The sequence below is a fragment of the Oryzias latipes genome, chromosome 23 (assembly GCF_053564925.1).
Source record: "Oryzias latipes strain Hd-rR chromosome 23, Olatipes_Hd-rR_3.1".
NCBI classification, from domain to species: domain Eukaryota; kingdom Metazoa; phylum Chordata; class Actinopteri; order Beloniformes; family Adrianichthyidae; genus Oryzias; species Oryzias latipes.
The window spans coordinates 20,578,006-20,604,781 of record NC_136259.1 but is presented as its reverse complement, the minus strand read 5'-3'; the positions used below and the strand labels follow the sequence as shown (position 1 = coordinate 20,604,781).

General features: G+C 40.7%; 1 protein-coding gene across 15 annotated transcripts in view; it reads left to right on the top strand.

The window, feature by feature from the left end:
- The window catches only part of magi2a (membrane associated guanylate kinase, WW and PDZ domain containing 2a), a 246,757-nt gene that overhangs the window by 162,628 nt on the left and 57,353 nt on the right, over positions 1–26,776 (top strand). For all 15 annotated transcript variants that reach the window (XM_078941916.1, XM_078941915.1, XM_078941914.1 and 12 more), the window contains 3 exons: positions 5,308–5,523; positions 7,985–8,195; positions 12,898–12,977. In XM_078941916.1, the coding sequence (XP_078798042.1) occupies positions 5,308–5,523; positions 7,985–8,195; positions 12,898–12,977 (507 nt within the window). The remainder of the gene's footprint in view (positions 1–5,307; positions 5,524–7,984; positions 8,196–12,897; positions 12,978–26,776) is intronic.

The following is a 26,776-nucleotide window of genomic DNA, read 5'->3' as shown; positions in this document are numbered from 1 at the left end:
GTCTTTTTGAAATAAAAAGAAAATGAAGCAAACGTTTGAAGCCACATAATGAGGTGAGCTCATCATCATAAACGGTGTATCTTACTTCAGACTTGCTTCTGTGTGATCAGTTAGCACTTTCCCAGTTTTGCAGACTTCTGTGAGAAAGACTAAAATTGTGAGGCTTTTCTTTTCTGTCTTTTATCTTGTCCTGTCCAACAACTGAGCAAACAGATGAAAGCTGAAGGCCTTTTGTGATGGACAGGCTTTAATATTACAATAAGAGGTCATTTATCTTCAGATAACCAGGGTGTATATTTGGATAAACCCCTTTTTGTTTTTGTGTTTATTATTTTTTAGTTATTTATTACATTTCATATATATTTTCTTTCTCTTTTTTAAATGCCAATTTGAGTAGGTTCTGGTTTTAAGCTTCATAACATGGAGCCCGACCCAAGCAGCCCAAATATCAGGACTACAACAGGTACTTCCTGTTTGAAATGTGAGGGGAAATAATATAAAATCCAGCCAAGCAGCTGTTTGTTCTGATAAAGCACTGTTACAGAAAATTTCAAACTGATGTAAATTGAGCGCTAAGTTTTCAAGCAAAATAAAGACTTTCTGTTTTTAACTCTTCTTTGCTGTTTTTGGCCTTTCTCTGCCAAAACAAAAAGACTGAAAACCATGTCTGTAGGTATTTGTTGTTTGCATCTTCAACTTGGAGGGAGGCTTTTTGTTCTGTCACTCAAACTGCTGGAAACCAGAAGAGCTTCTTTTTTTTTTCTGCTAGACTTTTTTGTTTGCCATGTCTCCCGCTGTCTTTGTCTCTGACGGTCCATGATCAGACAGCAGAAATAATAGGATTTTCATTGGATGGGTTTTCTCAAATAGCTTTCCATCTTCTGCCTATACAGTGATGTGTGTATTAAAAATCAGTAAAATAAGTTATTTTAATCAAATATTGTCTGCATTCCTGTGACAAAAGAATAAGGTCAGTGTAAAATTTAGTCTTTATAAGAAGTTTGATCCTTGGAATTTATATATATATCCCACAAAGACAAATGTACAGTTCAGTAATTAAAAAATAAATAGAGAAAGACAAACAAAATTTTCCTGGTATGGACTGTTGAAGATCTCAGGAAACTTGCCCCATCTTTGTTTTCATAGCTTTATTCTAACATATGAAAGACTTGGTGTCATAGAATTCCAGCCGAGCACAATTATGAATTTCTCCTTTATGATGGATTTTGAAACAGCTGGCACTTCCGTGTTTTGAAAAGGACGCTAGCCATACGACAACATCAAATCTGAGTCCCCAATCGGTCAAAGTTGCTTGAAAGTAGCTTTAGAGTAAGTAAGAGTGTAGTTGGTGAGACGCAGGCGTCACAATTAGAGAGGCGTGTGTGGTTCTCCTACAGGCACTTGTGTATCATGTACACACATCCGGTGCATGTAGCATTTACGTTCAGTCAGCAAGAAGCCAGCACGCGCATCTTACTAACAACTATGATGTGGCGTAAGGACACCTTTATCACGACATCACCCTTACGTCATAAGTGCGTGTAACTTACATCAACCTTATGAATACTCCATGGTAGACCTACCACATGCACGACAATGGTATGTTACATTTTCATAATGTCCCTGGAGGTGGCCGTACGAGCCTCAAGAGAGCTGTCCTCCCCTTAAGATGCGGTTGCTTTGGTCTAAAACCCCCCACGGGCCTGAACAACCCAAAAACACGGGTCAACACCCCCTACAGGTGCATGTAACTAAGGCTAAAGATAATACCTGGAGAAAGTTTATGAGAATACACCTGACCTGTAAACAATCTTTTTTCCTAGATTAAATAGATTCATTCATTCATCTTCCAAACCCGTCCTATCCCTTTCGGGGTCACGGGGCTGCCGAGCCCATCCCGGTCTTTCGTAGGCGAAGACGGATTAAATAGATATTGAATCAAATGTTACAAACTTTATAATAATTCACAATCTTCTGATTGATTAACGTCTTTAAAGTGAGCCCATCCAAAACATACCAAACAAAGAAACATTTTATTGTTTCAACAATCCGTTTTTTAGATAGACTAAGTCTCTATTTCCTTTTTCTTTTTTTTTGCATGGTCTTTTGAAGCACTTTTCAGCTCCGATTCAGTGACGGTGTGTGACATTTTACTTTTGTGCATGAAGCTGTCTTTATCCTCAGAGGTAAATCTTCAACTTGTCAGGACTCGAGGATTTCTGCCTGCGGTTCAGTGGCATTAATCCTGACAGTCCACATAATCTCTTTATAGCGACTCCTCTCCTCGTGGAGGGCCGCGTGCTGTCCAGCATCTGCAGTGTTGACGGGTTCCAGCAGGTCATCTGGACAAAATAAAACCATCTGATGTCTTTAAGTCCTTCCTTGTAGTCTTTGTAGGGTTTTTATTTCAACATTTAAGACAAATTCATCTTGATATCCCCCTGGATTTCCACACGTAACTACTGTAAAGTGCTTCATATTAGCGCAAAGCAGCTATTTTAAAGCCTGGTCACACCGCCACTAAGTACATTTTGTGCCTATTGCAAGGTTGAAAATTGGTCATAGTAAGAAAAGTCGTGGTCGTTACCTGAAATCTTTATAGATATATCACAAATAAACAATGTTAACACCACGGAAGAAGTACGAAAAAATCACACAAAGAACACGTAAATCAGCGTAGAACATGAAGCTTGCGTAATTATATGCACTGTATCTATTCAATGTTTTAGTGATTCGTCCGTCGATTACGTAATTTACGTGATATGTCCTCCAGATATGTTACGTGATATAAAAGTTGTACAAACGTCGAACAGTCACGAAAAGCCACAAATTTATGTATGCATCTAGCAGAAATCACGCGCAATTGCGTAATTTTTACGTAATAATTGCGTATAAATTATATAAAGTACGCACAAACTGCGTACTTTTGAACCAAAAATTTCGAACCAATTGCATGCATCGACCTGTTGGCCAAAATCCTTGACTGACATCTGTGCACATGGACGACAATGACGTATACCAGGGATGTATCACGAAAGACTGAAATTTCATACGTGGAAAATGCCCAAAATGTACAAATTGGCTGTGTGATACGGCCTTCAGAGTTAAGCTAAAGCTCAAATGTTATTAGGTTAAAGGAGAACCATGTGACAGATACTAGCATCTAGTGGTCAGCTTGAAAATAATGTTAAATATCTTTACTAAAAAGGTGCTGAAACTCCATTACAAAATGGCACTTAAGGACAAACTATGTTCAGACAAGCGTAAAAACTTCTATTTCGACTATATGTCTAAAAAGAACGGACAAAAGGGCAACCATTACAGTATTTTTAGGCAAAAAAACCTGCCAATGCTGCCACGTAATTATGCTTTGTAGACACTTTTGTTCTTCTTGATGTCTTTTACAGCGGCAATATGGCCGTACTTTAATGTAAAAAGGTCCTCTGGTCTGTGAGGTGACGGCGCTAATGACTGGGCTCCCATGCAGCCCAGATTTCAAGATGAAATCAATATTTCTTATGAATCTCTCCGGCTATTACTCACTGCTCCTCCTTTACCTTCCAGGAGGTCTCAGTGAACTCCACCTTTGGAAAGTTCAATCAGGTCTGAATCCCTAAACACGGAGTTATTAGGTTTTCCCAGTGACTGATGCAGACTGTCAGGAGAGGGGACTGCTGCCAGTATTCACATTGAATGATGGTAAATCCCAAAATAATCCTCGTACGACTGCAGAAGGGGCGGCTGAGTCAGTGCCAAGTCAAAAACTGCAGCTCCCAGAGGTCCTGCAGGTAGCTGGCTCGAACCAGAGGCCAAAACTGAGTGGGAGAGATGTTTGTAATTCCGTCCAAGCCCCGCAGAAACACACTGCAGTTTGCCAGGGAATTCAGAGCGTGGCCTGGTAAGTGATTGATGTGCAAAGCAGAAGATGGAATTACTTGGCAGAAACAACATAATCAACGGTAAAAAAGAATGGAAATGGCTCCACGTTGAACCGATTCTGGGTCAAGACGCTCGCAAATATTTTGCGAGGATCCTCATGAGGAGGAATATGATCGTAAGACACGACTGCATCTTGAACCTGCGGCTTGTGTGCTCACGGATTAGCGGGATTTGACACAGAGCCGCGTGAGAAAAGAGGAAAAAACACTTCACCCAGCTCGTCTTATGTGACAAACGTAATCCCTCTTCACTATATCTCCTGTAATTGTGTCTTTAATTATGGCCCACAGCAGTCCTGGACTGCAAGGACCAGACGGTTCTAGCAATTCTTGTCTCTTACTGCGCATTTTAGCAAAAACATGACATCATAACGAGTAAAACTCTTAAATAGAGGGTCAAAATCTCTTATGGGTCTTAAAAAACATTTCAAAATCAAGGAATAAAACCAAAACACACATGTCGGGATTATCTAAAGGAAGTTTTAAACTTATTATGGGATGGCCACAGGACCTACAGTTTGACTGCCATTTTGTGGCAAAATGTGAAACTTGGCAATATTTGCATTCTTGCACAATGTTGCAAAAGAAAACTTTGGTTTGAGTGATTTTCACAAAATTTCACACACGCCACCAACCAAAGTGTTGCTGACCTCTGACCTTGGAAGGAGCTGCAGTCCAAGAAAAGGTTCCTTAGCTATCTTCTACAAATTCGCTTTTCTTAGGGATTTTGATCTATCGCTTCTTAACTCCTCGAGCATCATGGGGAAATTTGGGAAAAATGTTGGTTTTAAGGTTTATAAATTTTGAATAGTGTTAGTGTGGTGAGCTCACAATAGTGGCGTTCCCTTATTGTTTGCATATGTTACGGCAATATGGTGAAAATTGAACAAAAACCTCCGTTGCTAAGGAAGTCCAAAAATGTACTTTTGCCGATTCTTCAACAACTGACAAAGACCTATTCGTCATCAAAAAATAAAATGGTTGCTATGGAGATAACACCAGCAAAAAAGTTGCCATCTTGGAAAATATGTGTTTTATTTTCTGAATTTATCCCATGCAGCTCTGACCAAGGTGGCAAGAGCAGAAAGGGAGAGAGTGAGGGTGTGTAGAAGCCAGGGAGAGGTCAAAAGGGAGGTGAGGGCAGGTAACACGCCTTAGACTTTGTGCTTCTATGCAGTTTTTGTATAGATGTGGATCATGATGTCTCATCTCTCTTGTTAAGCTTGCCCTCCATAACACGAGGTTTAGACTATTCACAGGTATTTTTCCGTCACACAAGATCAGTGCTTTCCATGCTGTAGGTTGTGCTCCAAGCGTGACGCGTTTCTGCAGAAATAAAGTTAGTAAAGCGCTTCTGTTTAACCCACAGATCATTTCTACGGCACCCCAAAGCCTCCGGCCGAGCCCAGCACTCTGCTGCTCAATGTAACAGACCAGCTGCTGCCGGGCGCCAGACCGAGCTCCGAGGGCAAGAGGAAGCGTAACAAGTCAGTGAGCAACATGGAAAAGGCCAGCATCGAGCCCCCCGAGGAGGAGGAGGAGGAAAAGCCCATTGTCAACGGCAACGGCGTTGCAGTCACCCCAGGTCAGCCTCGACAACCACCTCCACACACCCAAGCAAAGGTCAGCCGAGCTCCTTTATGACAGCCGGGTTTGAAGTCCCGCTCTGGAGGAGCTCGCCGCTTTAACTTACAGCAGCCGTATCCTTTAGCCCGGTTGCCAGGCAACAGAGACAGTAATAGACCTCTTTTCCATGGGTTTCCTGGAAATTGATTTTAATTGGTCATACAAATATCTTTCTGTAATATTTAATAGGTTGATATTTACACCCTGGATTTCTAATTCACTGGTGAACAAGTGATTAACTCTAAAATCGGCATATGATAAAAGAATGGATGTCATGGCTCTGGAGAATTTGACATCATTTGCGGGGTGTCATTATTGAAATGGAGCTGATAGCCAGGAGGCGAACACATATACTGCTGTGTAATTTACCCACGCTCCACAGGCGGCTGAGGACAAACGGGGACAGCACGTCTTTGACATTTTCCGCCGTGAGAGAGAGGCGTCTTTTAAAGAAAAAAAAGGACCAACGTATTTACACGTGAAAAGACACAATTATCTAATCCGTCCTGTTTTGTTCTGACACAGTTATATCTTATTTTTTTTGCACTTTCTGTGGCTAAAACGCTCCAGCCCTCACACACAGAGGACTCCTTTCAGCGCCTCCAATGATCACATGAATTGAGGATCATAAGAGGAGCTTTATTAGAGAGACTTTTGGGATTGGGAGTCTGAAACCACACATGGATCCTGTGACTTTTGACGCGGCTTGATGGCTGCAGGAAAGCCTTCCTGCAGCAGAAACCTTCTGAACTGAAGTCCAGGTGCTGCAGTCGTACCATGAGTTCTCCTAAAGCTGTGGAGCCAGCTACTTCGCTTGACGTTTATTGAATCGTATGCGGGTTGGTGTCGAGAGACGAAAGTTGGTGAAAGAATGAGATTTTGTTTTTTTCTATGAGAGAGTTGAAACAAGGTGAGACACTTTAAATATGGCAGTACACCTGACTTATTCTTTAAATAACTGTTTCTGTACATTTTTCTAAATATTGTTTCTATTATTCTATGAAATTGTCTAAAATAATATCAATTAACTTTGTTTACAAACAGGATTAAATTGTTCTGCATTTGCAAAAGTTTAAGAGGCTTAGCGTATTTTCCCTCAACAAAAATATCATCACAATATTTGTCAGAAATTGTTATTGTTTTACAACAATTAGATTTTTGTTGTTTTTGAGATTCAAGATGTTTCTTTGTCATCTTTTGCTACAATTGCAAATATTTTTTGAGACATTGTAATAAAAATATGAAAGTATTACAAGTGATGGTTAGATTAAAAAGTCAATGAATTAAATCAATCTTCATTTATAAAATACAAAACTGATTTATAAAAATCCATGAAGTGATTTCTTTTCAAATAGAACTTTTTATAAAGCACTTATCATACTAAAGTAACTCAAAGTGCTTTACATTATTTAAAAAGCAAAAGAAAGACCTACACAATCAAAATATATAAAACAAAATTTCTCTCCTGAAAATAATGATGATAAAATGCTAAAACCTCCTTTAAAGTAACCTTTTTCCATTCAATGGAGCAAAAAACAGCTTTCAGGTCATTTTAAATGTTAGAATTTCTAATTTTATTAATTAAAGTTTCACTTTTCCGGTGAAAACTCTAGCTTTTGTGAAACTCTTTTTTTCTAAATAAAACAAATGTTCAATTTGAATGAATTTATTCCATATTTAGCCTTAGAGTTCACTGATTTGTGAACTTGTAAATGTAAACCTAAAATTATAATCAAAAGTGACATCTAGATCACAGAATGAGTTTTCTGAAGCTGAAACAGCTCAGACAGATAAAAGTTGGGCCAATTATCATGGAAAACAGTCCATTTGGATGCAGATGTTCTCTAAACCACGCCTGAACGGAGCTCCTGGGATGTTTTTCAGCTGATTCCTGTCAGTGGGGATTGGCCTGCTCGATCATTTTCACCACTGGGGTTTCAGAGAGAAGCGGCTCTGCTGCTCTCAGCTCAGGAGGAGACGAGTGCCTGTGGATGGACAGAATGTGGGCTGACCGGTGCAGCTGAGGGAATCAATAGAGCACAGCAGGCGCTGTGATCTAAGCAGATCACTAACTCTCGCTTTCCCCTCCCATAGATTATCTTTAAATCCCCGGTTTTCATTTGTCGCCTCTCCGCTCGCCTGCACCAGCTGTCTCCTGGGAAGAGCGCACTCTCGGTAGCTCCCATCTTCCCATTTTTCTCTCTGTGACATTTTCACACCCTGTCACAGCTCAAAGTGGGGCATAACCGCCTCCTTCTTTCTCAGTATTGCCTCGTTAGTCTCTTCCCTTGCAGTCCCATCTCCGCCCTGAGACCACACTTCTTCATACTTTTCTAATCCCCCTCCTCTTCCTCCCTGACTGTCCTTTCCTCTTTGGAGTCGATCGACCCCCCGGACTCATCCGGCCGTTTTGCCCTCAGAGTCGAGCGAACATGAGGACAAGAGCACGGACGCTTCAGGGGATCTCCCCCCGCAGATCAACCCGGCCGACGGCCCAGCAGACGCTCCCAAAGAAGACGGACAGTCCCCCAAGGCGACGGCGCCCAAGCTGGAGGAGAACGACGAGCTAGGGCCCCTTCCAGACAACTGGGAGATGGCATACACCGAGAAAGGAGAGGTCTACTTCATTGAGTGAGTGTTGTCATGGCTACACCTACATCTACTTTCTTCCACAGTTTAGTATTTAGCTTTAAGAAAACGCAAGAATTAAAGTGACTTTATAAAAAAAACAACAACGTTTTTTCAGTTTTCCCTGCTGCTCCCGATGTTCACTGATTTTACAATATTTGCTTTAGTTTCTGAAAAACACAGACTGAATAAATGGATTCAGGATCGTTCTAATGAGATTCACAGATCCCAATAAAAAACCCTCAGAACTCAGTTATACCAGAAAGAGTGTTGGGGATGACCAGCTCCAGTGAAACTGTGGAGGGGAGTTTTGATTGCTGGACAATAATTGAGAGGATTCTTGTGTTCCATCACCTCATGTAACCAAAACTTCTGCTGATTTGTAAATGAATGGATGACAGTATTAGACTGAACCTAAAACCTTAGTCACAACTGCCCTTACAGATAGATACAGGCTGTCTGCGGGTGAAAAATGTGCAAACGTAGCTACTGTAAAGTGCTTCATATCCGCACAAAGCAGCCTTTCTAAAGCCCGTGTCACACTGACACTATGTACATTTAGCACATATTGCATGAAGGAAAATTGGTCTTAAATGAATATACGTAGAAAACGTGAGAAAAGTTGAGGTCTTTAAGTAAAATGTTCACAGATTTATCACGAATAAACCACATTAAAACCACAGAAAACGAATGAACCACGCAAAGAACACATAAATCTACTTGGAACATGAACCGTGGGTGATTATTGCGCGGTTTCTATGCAATTCATTAGTGATTCGTGCGTCAATTAGGTCATGTTAATGTGATATATGTGCTCCGTATACGCGATATGAAAGTCATACATAGATGGTACACACCCGAAAAGTCAGCTAGACATACGTGGAACGGTCGTGGGAAGCCACAAATTTGCGTATACAATAATCACAACTGCGTAAATTATACGTGATAATTGCGTGTAAACTACCTAAAATACGCATAAACTGCGTAACTCTAAACTGACGAAAACAGCTCAAAACCCGTTGGCCGAAACCCTTGACAGACCTCTGTGCACATTGAAGACTGGCGAATGCAAAAAACACTTATGAAATACATTTATCACACATCTATCACGAAAGACCGAAGTGTCATACATGGAAAATGTGCAAAATGTTCATAGTTGCTGTGTGACATAGACTTCAGTAAGGGTGAGGTAGATGAAACGCAGGGACGTCGAACAGATTTTTCATGTTTTCAACTCCCCAAACTCTTCGACCTGCACAGAGCCCTTTGGTGCTGTTCACGTGACAATTGGAATTAACCACAGCCTGACTGTTAGAAAGGAAGAAACTTGAAGATCAGAGCGTAGTGTGTGTGGCACTTTCACAGTCCATGCGTGCGGCATTAGCTCAGGGTTTGTGGTGTGACTTACATAAAACTCATAAATATTTTACAATACACTTACACGCAAGACAATATACGTTCCAGTTTTTATGATGTCCCTTAAGGAGGCTGGACAAGCCTCAAGGGAACAGTAAGATACCCCTGCCCTCCCCTTAAGATGCAGCCGCTCCTCTCTAGGACCCTCCACGGGCCCGGACACCCCAAAAACCCAAAGCTCCTGTCACCATGTGACTACGGCTTTCAGAGCATGTGCTGAGGTCACCATTCCTCTTCCTAAGCTGTCGGAGGCAAAAAAAAATGTCATGACATGAATTATACAAAAAAAAAGACTTCGTAGCCCCAAATTAGTTTTGCAATTTCATTTACGGAGGATCTGAAACTGTGCCAAAGGTCCAGGAGATGAGGAGATGCCAAGATGTTCATTTTTTTCACTTTAGTGATTCGTTTACCTTGAAGCCGGGAAGCTTTAAGAGGGACTTTACAAAGTGAGAAAGGGCTGCAAAGGAGAGACTCTGATGATGATTAAAAACTATAGAGACTGTTGGACAAAGAAAGAGGAGCAAACTGTAGTTTTTATGTTATAAATAGTTCTAGATGAAGGTAAAAAAAGGATTAAAGGACAGGAGAAATTAAAGCAGAAAAAAGATGCAAACAGAAAAGAGTTGAAAGGGACTTAAAATGATTTGAAGTTCATTTCTTTTGGCTCAGCGGCTGACAAGCTCCTTCATTTATCACACAGGTTTTGCCACATTTGCATTTTTAGGCCGTTGGAAGCCGACTTGAGTCGTGCTGCAGGTGAAGCGTCTCCAGTACTTTGAGAGGATTGTTCACGAAGGTTTTTTTTAACTTTCAATGGATTCATATGCAGTAAAAGTACTAAAATGTCTTTGTTGGTGATGTGGGAGTTCATCACACAGTTGATTCCCTCTCGCGGAGATCTTGTTGTTTTGTGCAGTGTAGAGCAATTCAAAGACGCTCCGTGGGCTCTGCTGCCGACTAGCGGTCGGAGGTTGAAGTGGAAAAGTCAGACACTGAAGGACGCTCAGAAATAGTTAAATAAATATCGTCATTTTAAATCGATACAATTAGTGGTTGTAAACAGTCTATAGCTATGTTCACACTGCAGAGCTTAATGCTCAATTCCGATTTTTAGAAAAGATTCAATTTTTTTTGCAAGGGCGTTCACATTTCCAATTAAATGCAAACTTTTGTGATCTCCTTTGTGAACGTGAAATGACCCAGAAGAGTACTCAACGGTGAACGACGTCACTCGTTGTTTGTGGAAGTAGCTAACGTTAACAATGGATGTCAAGAACGCTGGGCTTATCCCCCAAAATGCGGTCCAGCTCTCCGTAAAATGGACAGGTGATACGTTGACGGCCACTTTGTTCGTTCCAGTCTTTAACCTCCTTGTATTTGGCTCGGAAGCTTTTTATTTTTCGCTGGCACTGGAGCAGGATGGTCTGTACCCATTATCGGCCATTTCGCTGGAAATTTTTTCAAAAACCGCCCGGTTGCGATAAGTGCCCTGAAGTTTGACCTAAACAGAGCTGTCACCCCAAATATGAATCCAATCTGTGACCTCGCTTCCCTTCCACTGACTGGTCTCAGCAGCATCGTCCGCCATGGTTGATGTTTATGTTCTTGGTGAAGTTCAACGCAGAAGTATGACATTTGTAGCGTATCAATGACGTACGGGTCGGATACATGTGGCCTGACCGTTCAGATGGAGGCATTTGAAAAGATAGGATCTGTGTCGTTCAGACTGTCATGAAAAGATCCGACACAGGTCGCATAGGGGCAAAAAAAAATCGGAATTGGGTCGTTTCAGCCTGCAGTTTTAACGTAGTCTAAGTGAGTCAAAAAAGTGTTGAATTTTTACTGATGTGGTAACACAGTGGTGTCTCCCTCAACTCAACTTTATTTATAAAGCACTTTAAACAGAACAAGGTTCACCAAAGTGCTGAACAATACAAAAATTAATAAAAGCACATGAAAATATAAAGCATAAAACACATAAAATAGCTCCGGATTCCAACTCAGTTAAAAGCCAAAGTGAAAAAATATGTTTTAAGAGCAGATTTAAAAATACTGAGTGAGTCTATCTGTCTGAGGTACAGGGGCAATTCGTTCCAGTTTTTTGGTCCGAAGACTGAGAAGGCTCGGTCACCTCTCAGTTTTCTCCTGGTCTTCAAGACGACAAGCAGTGTCTGATTTGTTGACCTAAGGGAGCGGGGGGGAGTGTACACCTGAATCAGGTCAGACAGATATTTTGGGGCGAGTCCATGGAGACTTTTAAAAACAAATAGGAGAATTTTAAAATCAATGCGTAAGCGAACTGGGAGCCAATGAAGAGATGCTAAAATGGGAGTGATATGTTCTTGTTTCCGTGTACAGTTAGAAGACGGGCAGCTGCATTTTGGACTAACTGCAAACGAGCAAGTAATTTCTGGGAAAGCCCAACATAGAGAGCATTACAGTAGTCCAAACGTGTTGAAATAAAAGCATGGATTAAAATCTCAAAGTCATGGCGAGAGAGGAGAAGTTTAACCTTGGCCAGTTGTCTCAGGTGAAAAAAACTGGATTTCACCACTGAGTTTATATGAGCATTAAAAGTTAATGCTCATATAAACATTCTCCTCCCTGAGAGAATGTGACTCCGTGGTTAAACGAGCAACTAAACATGCATTTGCTCAAACACACAGCAACACATTGGTAGTCTTGTGTTCCCTCCAAGTTTTGTCCTCAAGGCTGTGCTCCTTCTTCCTCGGGCAAAACAAAGTATACAAAAGGAGGAGGATGTAAATAAATAAATAAATAAATAAATAAATAAAAAAGGCCTTCCTGCTCCACCTCACTCCGAAACCCTGCACCTCCTTTCTGTTCTGTACTCGGGAAGGGGCAGCCATTGTGGCCCCAGAGCTTCAGCCAGACCTTGCAGATGCATTTCCTTGGAACATCATCATACCAGATTTAGATCTGTGCCTGAGGTTCTGGAACAATCCGCCGAGCTCACACAGATGTTCCTCCCCATCACTCCCTCAGTCACCGTCTCCAGTCTCTATCTGCTCCCTATTCTGTCTGCTAATGAGACAGTACGCAAATTAAAAGTATCGATTGCCTTTTTGTTCGCCTGAAGCCTTTTTCATCTCCCTTGTCACCTTTTTAGAGCCGGCCACTCAGGGGAGTCTTGTCTTTCCACTCCGGAACGACTCAGTAGCCGAATAAAGAATCCACCAACCTCCTCCTCTCTTCTTTAGCCAAGTCTTCCTCTCTCGACGTATTCAGCTCTCCGTCTCACATTCTCTCTGCCTTTTCCTCACAGCCATAACACTAAAACAACATCGTGGCTGGACCCGAGGCTAGCCAAGAAGGCGAAACCGCCTGAGGAATGCAAAGAAGACGGTGAGTGCGACATCTTTCAGCATCTGTGCTCATTTCTTTATTTGGGGTCAATTCTTGTCACATAATTCCCTCTAACGTGGAAAAAGATCTGTGAGTGGTTTTTCGATTTTCTTGTAGTTTTGATGCATAGTTCGTGTGTGGCAGCACGGGTTGCTGTGAATTTTAATCCATGTGGCTCATGTGCGCAAAGAGAGCAGAGATTACAAATACTTCTTTCTTCTCAGCTGAGAGAAATCTGAAGGGTCCTTAGACCGCCCACACCCTCCAACAAAACAGGGGAAGGATGAGCGCTGCAGAGAGCGTTAACACACAAACCCAATGAATTAGTATTTATCTTCTTTACCGTTTTCTACTTCTTGCTTAGACTTGTGTCATTCATGAATCTGTGATTGGTCTGAAAAGATGTATCAAGAGGGGAAAGGGCTGAAGGAAGAAATTTACATAAATATTGTGTGATTTGATGAAAATTGGAGGCAATTCCTTCTTGTTTGTTCTGAAATTGAGGTGAAATAGCAGCTTCCAGCCTGTTGCTTTTTACTCAAAGACCCACTCTGATCAAAATCACATTTTTAACATGTCCTTGTTCTGTTTTTTTTTTTAAGACGGAGGACAAATATGACGAAAATTAAACTCGAAATTCCTATTTCTGAGTATGTCTTTATTCAAATTGCAGTGAATAAGTTTGCAGTTTAAAAAAGATCAAATAAACTGGGCGGGCCAAAAGCTCCCTGCTCTGCTCCATTCTAATGCATCCACTTGTAGACGACATTTTCTTTTTTTTCCTCGGCCGTCTGGCTCCAGTATTGCTGGCCTTTCTTTGTTTGCACCAATAATGTTGGGTTGAGGATATGAGGGGCTGTGAAGCTTGCATGAGAGCACGAAAACAGAAAGCTGTCAGTTATGGGTGACAGGAAGGAGGGTAGGCCTTCTCCGTGCCAACGGTCCCACTCACAACTCAGAGGGGAATTTGTGATAAACTACTGCTGCTCTGCAGAAACTATGTCCTAGAAAACTACAGACTTTTTATTTCGGGCTAAAAACAGCAAAATAATAATTAAAAGACACCTACCTTACAGTAGGTCCAAAGTTGATCGGATTGAGACTTTATAGGAATTTCTTGTCATTTTCTTGGAAAATAATATTCTATTACTTCAGAATTCAAGAATATGTATATGTTTTTAATTTTAAGATTTTGTATTTGCATAACCAAAGAAAACTGGTTTCAAAATGGGAATAAAATTTAAAATTTAAAATCAATTGTCCGTCTTGAACTTGAGGAATCTTTTGATTTTCCTGTAACGATGTCTAAGAGTTGCTGCGTTGCCATGCCAACAGGGGTTTGAGCTTTGCAAAGCTGCCATCATGCCTCCTGCTCCGATGGGTGCATTCAGGGACGGGAGGGAGAAAATGAGGTCGCAAAATGCTTGAACCTGGTGTGCTAACAGTGACTCAGCAGAAATATTCTAAATGCTTCATTCTTTGCTTTGTTGACACAAAGCTGCAAGTGGGATCATCTGTGGAAGTTTTGAACTGTTTTCATCTGCTGCTGTCAGTGGCGGTTCTACCCTGAATTCCCCCCCGGGCGAGACCCTCCCCAGGCGCCCCCCCCCCCCCCCCCCCATAGTCACAACAGAACTTTGTTTGTCTTTGTCAACTGACATGTTATATTGTCATTGAAATTAAGAAGTGGATACAAAAGATGTCAGAATTCTGAACAGCATTATAATAGTTATCAGAACACAAAAAATAAAAGACCATAAGCATGGCAAAAATACAGTTAGCTAAGAAATATTAAATCAATATTAAATAAATAATATAAAATAAATATTTTAAAAACATTTATGAATTGGAAATTTAAATTGTCATGTTCTATATCGATCTCTACTTCAGAGAAGAAAAATTAGCTCATGTTTTCCGTCTTCAATCCTTTGATTGGAAAATTTTCAGTTATGACCTGTTGAATTATGTTTTGTCCCCATAGATTTGCAGTAAATGGTAAATATTCATTTTTAAAACTACCTACAGATTTATAGAAATTCTATTGGCTAAAAATATAATCCCACATTTGTAAAACAAATAAAAAATAAACTTCATATGCAGGCTCAAAATTAACCCCTAAATCCCCAGTTAAATGTCAAAAAAACATTGGGAAAACGTTTAGGCTGCCACAAACGATTATTAAATTTAAGACCAATCTCAAATTATTTGCCCCATTAGCATCTTATGGCAGCAGCAGCATGCTGTGTAACCATCACAGCTTTTTTAACATTATGAGCTAGTATACAACAGCAAAACCCAACAAAACCTTTGTGTTACAGCAGAGCAGACAGACACATGAATCATAACTAATGTTACAAGTTAAGGCAGAGCAAATTTTTAAGAATAAAATCTAAAAAAAAAAAAAAAAATGACGCTATTTGCAACATTTGGGCCTACTTCAGTGTTGGTCATCGACCAAAATAAAGTTTTCATCGGCAACGTTGTTGTAGGGCAGGTAGCATTAGAATTTAGAAAAGACATGCATCAAGCTGTGAGGACTTACCCTTTTCTTTATCTCTTTTCTCCTCTTCTTCTTTTCTTTTCTTTCTAAATTGGGCACCAGATGGCTTTGACCTTTTTTTCTCCATATTTTAGATGTTTTTGGCGTTTGTTTGGCATAAATGTCCTCACGTCACGAAGAAGACATCAAGTCCGTCGACTGAACCAACTGTCACCTTAGTGACAGCATTGTTTTGTGTTGCCATTTTTTCATTTGGGCATTTAACACAAAATTAACCCAAAAAAAGCAGAATATATTTTCTATACCTTTATTAAAGTGTAGGTTATAGAATGTCACCTTATGACTGACTTATAAAAAGGTTTAATGAAGTAGATTCAAACCCCCGCCCTTGTCCCCACCTAGCCACTTAATTTGGAAGCGTCCCACAATTGAACTGATTCCCCGCAGCCCCCCCCCCCCCCCCCCTTTCTTCACACATTTCCAGCAGGAGCGCGTGCAGCTACAGCCAGGGGCGCTGATTCGCTACATGACGGCGCAGTCGCAGTTTTTACTTTTATTTTTTTCATCAAGCCCGCGACCGTCGCCTCCCCTGAAAGATGAGCCCGCCAGGTTTTGCGCATGCGCAAACGCGGTGGTGCTCCGTGCTCCCCCCGCGCCCCCTCCCTTCTTCTTCACACACATTTGTGTCTACTTCTCAAAGACAGGAGAGCGCACAGCTGCGGGGCGAGGGCGGCGGCGCGGCCAGGTTCAGGCTGTTACAAACTCACAAACTGTGACATAAGTAAACCAATAGTGGTGCATATAATATTTTACAAGGGCTGAGCCGCCGGTGCCGCCCCCCTTCAGTTTTCCGCCCCAGGCCACCGCCCGGACGGCCCGTGCCTAGAACCGCTACTGGCTGCTGTGTAAAGCATCATGATTCAAGAACGTCATATGATTCTTCGAGTGCACTACAAAACGGGCACCACTGGAACCTGATTAGTTTGGTGATTTTAAAACCATTTTTGTCAAAGTTTATTCAATGAAAAATGTGATAAAAGTGCAAATCAGGCTACATAATCGGTTAAAAGCCCCTGCAGCTGGACGGTGCTGCTGCAGGAGCCCATGGTTCTCATTTATCCTGCATGCTTTATGTATGTAGCTTACATTGAATGTGTGGGAGGGGGTGATGGCGGCACTCACTGCTCTTTGAAAAAAGGATGAAATGTGATATAAAAATCTAAAAGTTCATTATTGTATTGATTTCTTTCTTTTTTTTTAAAAAGGCAAAGAACTGACTGGAAAGGTTCACGCAAAAAACATAATCATTTGAGGCTCGTGAATGCTGGGAAAAGAGGGCAGCGGTTTAGATTATATCTGAGGTCTTTGTGTGAAGTTTTCATTTCCCATCATGCCTGCAACATTTCTCAGCTTTTACTAGTTAGATTTGATGATTTTAGGTTAACATAGTGTTATTTTTTTAAATAGATGGAGCTGAAGAAAAGAACCGGTTAAATTCATTTAAAAAAAACTATTGAAAGGAAAAAAAGCAGTGACTGAAAGTATGTGCGTCTCCTTCCACATATTAACTAACGCGATCGTCACTCATTTAAAGAAAGATCTCTTGTCCTTTTTGCTCCTTTCTTCCTCGCACCATAATCGGAGAAAGATCTCTTTTATGATGAAATGTCACAGCAACACAGACAGACACCAGCCAGGAGTTACTTAAAATGCTATTACTCTTTCATCTCTTTCCATTATCATTTCTGTCTGTTCTCCTTCACAAAAGGAGACGTCTGATGTTTGGCAGGATTGCTATTGATCCAGTTGAGCTTCTCACAGGGTTAGTTAGTCCCAGCTTGATGAGTATTAATGATAATAATAATAATGGATTGGATTTATTATGCGCTTTTCCAGACGCTCAAAGCACTTACATTGAGTATGCATTAGCCATTCCCTCCTCATTCATACTTGGTAATGGTTAGCTACTGATGAAGCCACAGCTGCCCTGGGGTAGACAGAGAGAGGCGTGGCCGGCAGTACCTCTGACCATCACCAGGACACTCATGCACATCCACACACCAGTGGAGCCACGCTGAGTGTGAGGCCAAGGAGTCCATTGTGGATCCAGAAGGCTCCTGTAGGTCCTTCAAGATGCTAATGTTTGTGTTTTGAATGAAATCGGATGAAATGCCTGCCAATAATAAATAATAGAAACCACAGCTTTGGTGGGTGAGATTTTACAGACAGTTTCAGCAGCTGTAAAAGTTTTTTCTGTTGACGAACAGCGTTGGAAGTTATGCGATTTTCAGTAGCTCGCAGGCTGAGCAAGCAGGCAGAAGGAGGATAGCATGACGTCCATATTTGGGATTAGTTGGGGTGCGCAAAATAAACGTCTGTGTTTAACATCATAGTGTGAGAAGATTTTAGCACCATTGCTTTAAAAGCATTTGTGTTTAGCTCCTTTCTGATATGTAGTTCTTTGGAGATAAGGTCTGCTGCTGGTTAATAAACTTCTGATAAATTTAACTTATGAAATGAAATTACAGCACTGGTATTGACATTATATTTAAAGCAACCTTTATTAAGGTCAATTAATAACATGATTCCTGCATTAAGTGTAAAAACAGACCATACAAAACAAAGATGGTTTTCATGTTTTCTGTGTTTTACAAAGCAGGAAAGGCATAATGATTTCAATTAGAGTATACACTTTATTTATATGAACTTTATTTATTTTATTGTGCAAAATGAATTATATTAATGTAATTTGTTTAATTAAATTGCATCTAAACATTGACTATATATGGGAAGTGAACTGAGTGACTCCTCCCCACTGGCGTACCAAAAACAGGAAGTAGCCACTGGCTCCAGGAAGCCAAAATCCCATAAACTTCTATAGTAATATAAACAGCTTTAGTCAGTCATTATGTTTCTCATAATATCCATTCTTGCTCTGCTACCTTTTTTTAACATATTTTTGCTAACTCTCATTTTTTTCGTGATATATTTGCTTTAGTTATTCAAGTTATAAAACAAGCCAATCAGATGCCTCATTGAGAGTATGTGGTCTCATTTTGAAACGCTTGATTGACAAGATTCTCCCGAGCCCACTTTACAGCGGTAGCAACAAACAAACTCACTCCTGATTGGCGAGAGTGGTTGCCATAGAAACGATGACTCAACCGACTCTGACCAATAAGTGTTTGCTGACATCGTCTGGCTCCAGCATGATTGCAAAAAAAAATGGCGACTGAACTGACTTCATTTTGTTGGAGGCGGAAGTGAACCATTTTCCGTGGGTGAAGTGACACCTCATATACAGTCAATGGTTCTAAACAGTAAATTATATGTGTTTTTTTTTTCATTTCTCATCCATACAGAAGACTCATTCTTTTTTTTTGGTTCGTTTTTTCTTCGTCTTGAGTGAAATAATGTGGTTGTAATGCTGCTTATACTTATGGCTGCTCCTCTCTGGTCTGGAATGACACTTCAGTAAAACTTTGGGGTGTTACTAACATGATGACATCTTTTGTTATGAGAAGAATAAATGACCAAACTACAACCTTGTCATTAGAAGGCCTCCAGCCGGCAGTAGAAACACACAAATGTTAGCCAGAGGAGACAGTTTACAGACACTCCCAAAACAGTTAGCTCCAAAAAAGAAGAATAAAATAATACAGTTTATTCAAAGATCCTTTTTTACTGTTATATTGCTGGAAACTTTTATCTTTGTTTGCAGAAACACAGAACCTTCTGTTTTTCTGTTTATCCTTAAAAAAAATAAAAATAGATTCTGCCAATTACTCAGTAGATCAGTCGACAAGCAGCATAGCTGTCGGTTGCAGAGGCTGCTGCCAAAACCTGCTCGACATTTAAAAGGCTCCCCACCTCCTTTCAGTGTAAAACCATAAATTCAAATCAGCTGTAAGTTCAGCTGTCAGATAAAAGGCAGAGAAGTGTGCTGGCTTCATGAAGTGTTATCCAGCAGATCTGTAGAGGAGGCGCACCGAGAGCTGGAAATACTCCAGATTAGTTTAAGTAAATGTCAGCTCTGGCAAAGACAGCTTGTTCTCTCTTATGTTTAAAGACAGACACAACCCAAACCTCTGGATTGTGTGAAAACAAGCAGAGAAGTGTGTCTGGGCTTTCATTCCTGCTCTTTCAAAGTAAAGACGGAGCTGCTGAACCTCGCAGGTACCTTGTCTTGCATAACTATTGTTTTTTCTGCCTCTAAATTTCTTTCTTCTTCTTTCTAGCTCAATATTTACCTTCATACCACTGTCTTCCTCCTCATATGTCTGTTGTTTTGTTTTAAAAGTTCTAAAAAAAAGAAACTAGAACATGCTCATAACCTGGATTGTGGCTTTATTCCTTCTGAACAAACTTGGACTTTATTTAAGTCTTTTATCCAAATATTTGTCTCCAGTGAAATAAAGTCGGTTTAGTCGCCTTTTTTCCGTGATACGGGGAGCCAGAGCCGGTTAGTAGGCAGTGATTGGTCTGAGTCGACGTCTCTATGGCAACTACTGTTGCCCATCAGGAGTGAGCTTGTTGGAAGTCCACACCGCTTCCGGCACCACATGCTTTTATTGAGCCGTCTTATTGGTCAGTTTAAAGCTTGAATAATTTGTGATAAAGAAAAAAATATTCAAAAGAAGGATTTTAGAGCAACCGGCGGGTATTTCCTGTTTGAAACGGGAGCTCCAGTTCTTCTATACAGGCAATGACGTGAAATAGGACTCCTGTGTAAAGCTTGATGCAGACATTGCATTGAAAACAATACAATAAATAAATGTTCTTTACTTTTGGAGACGCATTGCTTTCGGCCCATTGTAAATCAGGTTTTGGCGGAATTGTCACAGATGACAAAAATATCAAAAGAAGTGAAATAAAGAGTTTGTTCTTGATGCTGTGGTTGGCGGAGTAATTGTTCATATGTTATGTAGATTCCTCCTCTGTTTCATGAAGCTAAGTAATCGTCAGTGTTTTTTGGTAGTGAAGCGTGCAGAAATTCAGTCTTTTGCTATTATCTATTCCGTTATTATAATTTTCCTTTTTTAAGATGAAATGTCTGTTCTTGTTCCCATATTTAGTTAAATATATTTCTCCACAAATTGCAACTTATTTATGATTTTTCCCTTTTTTATGCTTTTTTTCACTGCTGCAACAGAGCGACTTATGGTCTAACTACGACGATATTCTGTCCTTTTTTCTAACTGACACAACAACACAAATGCTCTGGAAATTGTTTAATATTACCAAACACTTTTCACCCGAGTACATTTATAGTACATTTATAACAACTAGAAAAAAATCCCATTTATGTAAAAGGTTATTTTCCGTTTTAAAATCATATCAATGAACTTTGACCCTTTTTTCAGAATATTCATTTGACTGCTCAATTTACCCGATGTTACAGCAGCAACCATGAAAGTGATTTCAAATCGTCTCAGTACTTCATCCATCATCTTCACGCTCATTAGTAGTGGCAATCAAAGTGATCATTCAATTAAAGGCAGTAAAAGTCAAGGATGATTTTAATTTGTTTGTTAGTGTCTGTTTTTTAATAAAGTTATTATTAATGAAAGGAGAGAGGAGGATTATGAATGGGATAATGCTCAGGTTTGAAGGGTGTTAATAATATTACAGCCTTTCTTTGTCTTTGGCTCCCTGCAGATAGCACTTGTCTGCATTTATAGACACATAATTACATTCTGGTCATGTGAGGAGCCACAGCGCCAAAGACAAAGTTATTATCGTCTCACACAGGCGAGCAGTGGGCCCACACTCTCCTGCAGTCCTCACTCAGGGGAAATAGCTCTCCTTCTGTCAGACTTTTCTTCCTGCAGTTAAAGAAGAGCCCATTCGCTGTGTGTTTGTCTTTTTCCTGAAGCTCACATCTTTCCAGATGTTTGCTGGAAGCTAAATCTCCCCCAGCTGGTGAGAGATGCCCCCCCCCCCGTTTGCTCTGCTGTCCTTTTAGCAGCATCAGTAAGACTTTGGAGATAAATCTGACCCTTTTTTTTTATGTCTGGAACCAAAGTTTTTTACTGATTTGGGACACAGCTCAGGGCTGCTGTGTGCAGCCTAACAGGTGAGTTATTAGAGATGGAGAGACGCGGCGCCCTTCTTCACCTTGAGCCTCCTGCAGCAGTCGGCATGGAGTTCGAGAGGAGGGGCGGAGCAGACCTAAGTGTCTGCCGCGTGATTGATGGGTGTATTTTCGGAACATCCACAGCAGAGCATGCCTGAGGCCTGGAGATTGGAGGGAGGACGCATGTGTGGCAGGTGTGTGTGTGATGCGGCTGAGGAATTAACTGTCAGTGAGTAAATACCAAACACAATCAGCTTCTATTTATTTATTTTTCTGCACTCAGCTGATATACTGAGGAGAGCTGTTGGTATTGAGGCTATTTACTAATATTAGCATTTATTTCAGGGAATGTTTTCTGGATTATTCCGGTTGGTAACAAAACGTCCATAGTTTAACTTTCTTTATTCACTTCACTGTGGAAAAACTGTTAGTTGTTAGTCATGCATAAGAATTGGGGCAAAATAATGAGTTCATTCATTAGCACTGCACTGCAGTACATAGAATCAGTTTTACACTAAAAACACACAGCAGAGTGTGTTTTCTCCCTTTTAAATAAGCAGGTTAGTCAACAGAAGTAAGTCAACTAAAGCCTTAGTCATAACTGCTCTTACAGTTAGATATGTGACGTCTGCCTGTAATGGTAAACCTGTGCGGGGTACACACAAAATATTCATGCACATTTTACTACAGGCTTGCTGTGAACACTTGGCTATGTCAGATTTCCCTCCACACTCACTATATAGTGCATTCACCTTTTTGTTGTGCTGTCCGAATCTACAATTCCAAAATTCATTGCCTAGAAAATTCCCAGAAGTCGAAAAAAAATAACGTATATCGATGCTCACTAGATTGGTGACCAGGTTTGAACAATGTTCAGCAAAAGATTGTGCTTGAATGTATTTATTTAATAAACCATCCACATTTTCATCTTCAGAACACTGTGGATTCAAAAGTAGTCGTTGGCATAGAATTGTAGCATGATAGCATCAGTGTCACCAAATCAACACTTTTTATTAAACCATCCCAGCCGGTCTACAATCCAGTTATGCCTGGATCCTGTTAGAAATCTTCACGTCTAAAGAAAACGCTACACGAAGGTGATTAGCAGAAGTTACAGGGTGCGGGGGGGGGGGGGGGGGGGGCGCTTCTAGCATCGCGGGCGCTTATGTATGACAAGCTTTTTTCTTTTGCAGAAGAGGCTTTTCTTTGCTTGCTACCGTTTTCACATCTGCACTTTGCGAGAAACGGTCGGGATAAGTTTCTTCTAAACAATGAAAGCCACAAGAAAGCAGAGTGCTGGGAAGATAAAATCCTTGAGGTGGCCATGCGAGCTGCAAGATGCACTTTGAGATGAGGCTGGCCCCCTCTCCCCTCCTCCATAGAGAACCCAAAAACCCTCAACACTCTTATGTGCAGGTGCATGTGACTAAGGCTTTTGGAGATCTGCCATTTGAAAGCCTCATCAGTCTTTTTGGAGGCTTGTATTTGTCAAAGTGAAAAAGAAATTCATGCTCCAAGTCCAGCATCTTCCAAAGATCACCTGTTTGACGCTTTGATGCCTTGGCTTTCTCTTGTTCTTCTTCAGTTCTTTTCTGCTGCATCCACATTCATATTTGTCTGCCTGGACTCTAATTGATTTGAATCTACTCAACATTAAGGCATAATTTTCTTCAGTCAGCAGCATTTAGGAGGCTGTAATGAAACACTTTCCATAATTATCTTTTAACACTTAACCACAGGGTCTGACAAAAAAAAGCTCTTGCTCTGACCCCAGGGGGGGACATGCACTGAGTTTAGTCATTCAGCAGGTGTGGAGCAAAGAGAAGAGACCGAGCACATCCTCCAACAACCGCTCACCAAGTAGTTCTTCACATGGAGCAAGCCGAATAAAGTGGAACTTTGGAGGGGAAATAGGAGTAAATAAGTGCCAGGTCACAGTTCACTGCGCCTTTTCCACAGTCTGCAGTGTCGCGATAAGCTGCAAGCCTGTGAATTCTGCTTTTTCTTCCTTGTAACTGTTGTCTGCTGGCTCCGACGCGGGGACCGCTGAGACTCTGCAGTGAGGAGAATGTCGGGAGGTGGATGTCTCCAAACCGAACAAATTTGTTCAATAATGGAACCAATTTTAGGAGGAAACAGTTGTGTTTTCATTTGAAAAACAATACTTTCCCCCAAACTTTTTTAATTGAGTTCACTTGTTTCATTTGATCTCTTAAGGAAATGTGGAACCAAACATTGCTTTTTCTGTTTTATCACATGCATTCAGACAAACTGTGATTTTTAGCTCTTATTAACAACAAAAGTTTAACTTTATTTGGCATTTTTTCATCCTTGACCATCCTTCCGTCTTTTTTTCTCCACATCGTTTGCAACCCAGTTTCAATAGGTCAATTTTATTTAACAAACATGAGTTTAGTGTTTTAAGCAGTGAATCAAGCTGCAAAGATCAGGATTGGAGGTGACTGCCAGCTTTAGTCCAAAAGTAATTTTTTGGTTTTCTACATGTTAATAATCCTCAAATGTGACCTTATGAACATTTGTCCATCTTAACCTAATACTATTACTTTTTCTGGATAATGGCTGTATTACAGTAAGACTAATTTTGAAGTAGTCATGTGAGATGCACCAATTGAAGTCACTATATTGTAGTCCTGGCTCACTTAGCACAGACTTTGGGTGATTTTTTTCATAGTTTTGGGGTCTTGAAAGCAGCTGGATGTGGACTCGCCTCCCTCCCGACCGGTGTGTGCTGGATCTGGCCATTTTCAAATCAAAACGGAAGCCGACATTTTTTAGAATGACTTTTAGTACTTAGCAGTTTTTGGCATTTTATTGATTCTTAATTTCTATCCCATTTATGCCAGTGGCCTTCTGCACAGTGGTTGTGCTTTGTGTAAGTCTTATGTGTGTTTGTTGTTGTTGTTGTGGTACCATGCCTTATAAAGAAGGTTGATGCATTTATGTAACAATTCTGAAACAGCATTAGAAGATGGAAGTAAAAATACACTGCAACTGTTTGTTCTAACTCTTTTCCATCAGCTTTTGCTGACTAGACCTTTGTAGAAATGATATTAAAGTTAAACTTGTAAACTTTTACAACTTCCTAATGGCTGCTCTTGTCCTCAGGTTTCCCAGCAGTATTGGACTGCAGGGACCAGATTGTTTTTGCAATTGTTCTTTCATGCGTGGCCTTTGAGCAAAAAACACCAAAACTGGTGTTCCCCTGTTTCTCTCATATTTTTCATTAGAATATTGCATAAAGTGAACACATGAATCCCTAGCTCAAGCTAAACAAAACAATATAACATATAATGTGAGCATTTAAGAAGTACTTTGACCGATTCCTCTAAAATTTACACAGAGCTGTTCGTCAGCCCCAGGCGACCAAAAAAGGAAATGGTTGCTATGGAGACAAAAGCAACAGAAAAGCCGCCATTTTGAAAAAAGTTTATTTTCGTGAATTTGTTGTGTGCAGCTCTGGCCAGGGTATCAGATGCAGAAGGGGAGAGTGAGGGGCGTGTAGCTGCCGGTCAGCCACTGAGGACCGGTCAAAGAGGGCTGTGAGTTTGGGGGCGAGTTTTGGGCCAAAATTGAGCTTTAACCTTTACAGCTAGGAAGAACATAACTACGCCGTATAACAATGAATGTGGTGCAAGACGGCACAAACAAGACAAACATTTCTTCTGGCCAGAGTGAAAGTTGTTGCGGCTTTCTGTTGTCTGCTGGTCACTGGATGCACTAACCACACCTGCTTTTTCCCAAATCTTAGGGACTGCAGAAGCTGATCCCAGCTGTCCCTTTACACAGGCAGGGCGTGTGCGTGCAGCACAGATCACTTTGAATGTAGTCCAACATGTACTCGCTGTATGTAGGCCACTGCTGGAGCTTCTGCAGGGAGCTTATTCCTGCAGACCAAACAACTGTTTACAGTTCACTCCTTTCTTACCTTTTCATTGCTGTATTTCTTGGCACAGCCTTCTTGTATTTCCACAATAGAAGAAAAGAATTAGTCAGCAGCCTCCACACACTACAAAATCAGAGGCTGCTTCTCCAGGCTGTGTTCCTGAAACCACCTTTTATTCTCCTCCCCATTCCCTCTTTTGTTGAAACAAGGACATTAAATTGCCTTGCAGGTGAGATTTTTCACTGCCACGTTATGTTTTTCCATCAACAGTCCCAGCACGGCGCAGAAAATATTGTCTGTTTGGGCCGGCGAGCGTCTCTCAGAGCACTCAGCTTCTCCCATCTTTGAACTTTTGCTTTCGACTCATCCAACTTATTCATTTGGTTTCTCTCACAGTTATGAACAACCCAAAAAACTGTCATTTTTTCTTATGTGTTCAGAAATCATGTTTTACTTTGAAGGAGTAATTTTATTTAGAGATATCCCTTTGAAGTCCCACTTGATAAGCTGAAATTTCTTTTTAATCAGTTTAAAACCTGTAATTATTTGGTGGTTTTTTTAAATAAAAGAAACAACTAAAATCTTTCGAAAACCCCTAATGAGCAACTGTATAGATCAGTTGTTCAAAGGTAAACAAATGCTGAATTTTGTGTTAATGTTTTAAAATCAAATACATGTTTGTGTTTGTGTATTTAGCCTCAGTTGTGTTTAGATTAATGAACACCTTGAATGTGTCAGATATTAAACCCTGTTGTAGCAACGGAATCAGTCTAAGCAGCAAAGAATCCCAGCATCTGTCTGTTCAAGAAAAAGTAGAAATAGCAAACGGACAGCAGAGATGCTGCAGCGCCCGTGTGTTTGTGCTTTATGGACGCCGCCATGTCCGGGTCGACCTGGGTCATCATTTTAATGGCAACCACTCTCACCAGTCAGGAGTGGGCTGGAGGTCCGGACCACTTGAAATCGGGCTACACAAAATCTGTCAATCAGATTTGACCGTTTGACGTGAAACCACAGGCTTTTATTGAGGCATCTGATTGGTCCGTTTATTGCACAACAGAAAAAATAGAATTATCAAGAACATGTTAAAAACAGGTATCAGACCAAGAATGGTTATTCTGAGAAATAGATGTTTACACTATGTCTATAGAATTTGGCATTTGGAGCCAGCTGAAACTTCCTGTTTGGAATCGGGGGGGGGCACTCAGTCCAGTTCTCATATACAGTCAACGGTTTTAACTTTAGGAATTACTGAGAGTCTCAGCCTGAAGTGTGTCCAACAGATACGAAGCTTTATATTCAACTCCAAGATATACATT